This window comes from Etheostoma spectabile, chromosome 19 (assembly GCF_008692095.1).
Source record: "Etheostoma spectabile isolate EspeVRDwgs_2016 chromosome 19, UIUC_Espe_1.0, whole genome shotgun sequence".
NCBI lineage: Eukaryota > Metazoa > Chordata > Actinopteri > Perciformes > Percidae > Etheostoma > Etheostoma spectabile.
The window spans coordinates 10,997,195-10,998,080 of NC_045751.1; the positions used below are offsets into that span (position 1 = coordinate 10,997,195).

The following is an 886-nucleotide window of genomic DNA, read 5'->3' on the forward strand; positions in this document are numbered from 1 at the left end:
TTTTGCACTACTTATTTTATTACATGTTGTATATTTTACATATATGTTGGCACTGGAAAAGAAGTTGCTTTTAATCTCACTGTATATGTTTATAGTGGCAATTAAAGTCATTCTATTCTATTCTGAAAGTATTATAATGAGTTTTGATGCTACCATTCATTGATTTTATATTCATTTGGCTAAGGTGCTGCCCAAAACGGCTCGGGCGCTGCACGCTGTTAGTCAGACAGTCCAAAAATATTAGTAAACATGAACAGCTTTCTCCCAAATCCAAAAACTAGAGTGCTAAAACTCAAATTTGTGATGTTATCACGTTTTTGGTCTTGATGAATTAATGGCAGAGCTGTTGTATTAGACCACATTAGATTGTGTTGTGAGTGTACTTAATGAAGTGGTATTGAATATATTGTGTGCTTGTACCAGATGTACTTCAAGTATATTTCGATGCTGGTGTTTTTGTACTTAGTAAGATTTTGTGAAGAATGCAAGACTTTTACTTGTAACAGAGTATTTTTATACTGTGGTATTATTACTTTTACTTATGTCTGTCTTTATGTGTATTTCTTTGCGTCTTTTTCCAGGCCATCAGCTCTTTGAATAAATATCCATTACCGCTTCAAAACGCCAAAGAGGCAAAGATCCTCCAGAACTTTGGGGACGGCATCTGTAAAATATTGGATCAAAAACTGCAACGATACCTTAAAGAGAACGGTAAGTAACGGATGGATGGATGGATGGATGGATGGATGGATGGATGTTTCCATTTATTGACTGAGTCAATTGTATGTTAGATTATTTCTTGTCCAGATATGACTTTGCCACAAACCAAGGCTGTTGGGAAGTTTTGTGTTGATTAAATCTGAGTTTTCCTCGTCTTTTTTTTTTT

At 34.8% G+C, this 886-nt stretch overlaps 1 protein-coding gene across 2 annotated transcripts in view; it reads left to right on the top strand.

Annotated features, from left to right (window-relative positions):
• The window catches only part of mus81 (MUS81 structure-specific endonuclease subunit), a 9,654-nt gene that overhangs the window by 1,540 nt on the left and 7,228 nt on the right, over positions 1-886 (top strand). For both annotated transcript variants that reach the window (XM_032499430.1, XM_032499432.1), the window contains exon 3: positions 582-711. In XM_032499430.1, coding sequence (XP_032355321.1) covers positions 582-711 — 130 coding nt within the window. The remainder of the gene's footprint in view (positions 1-581; positions 712-886) is intronic.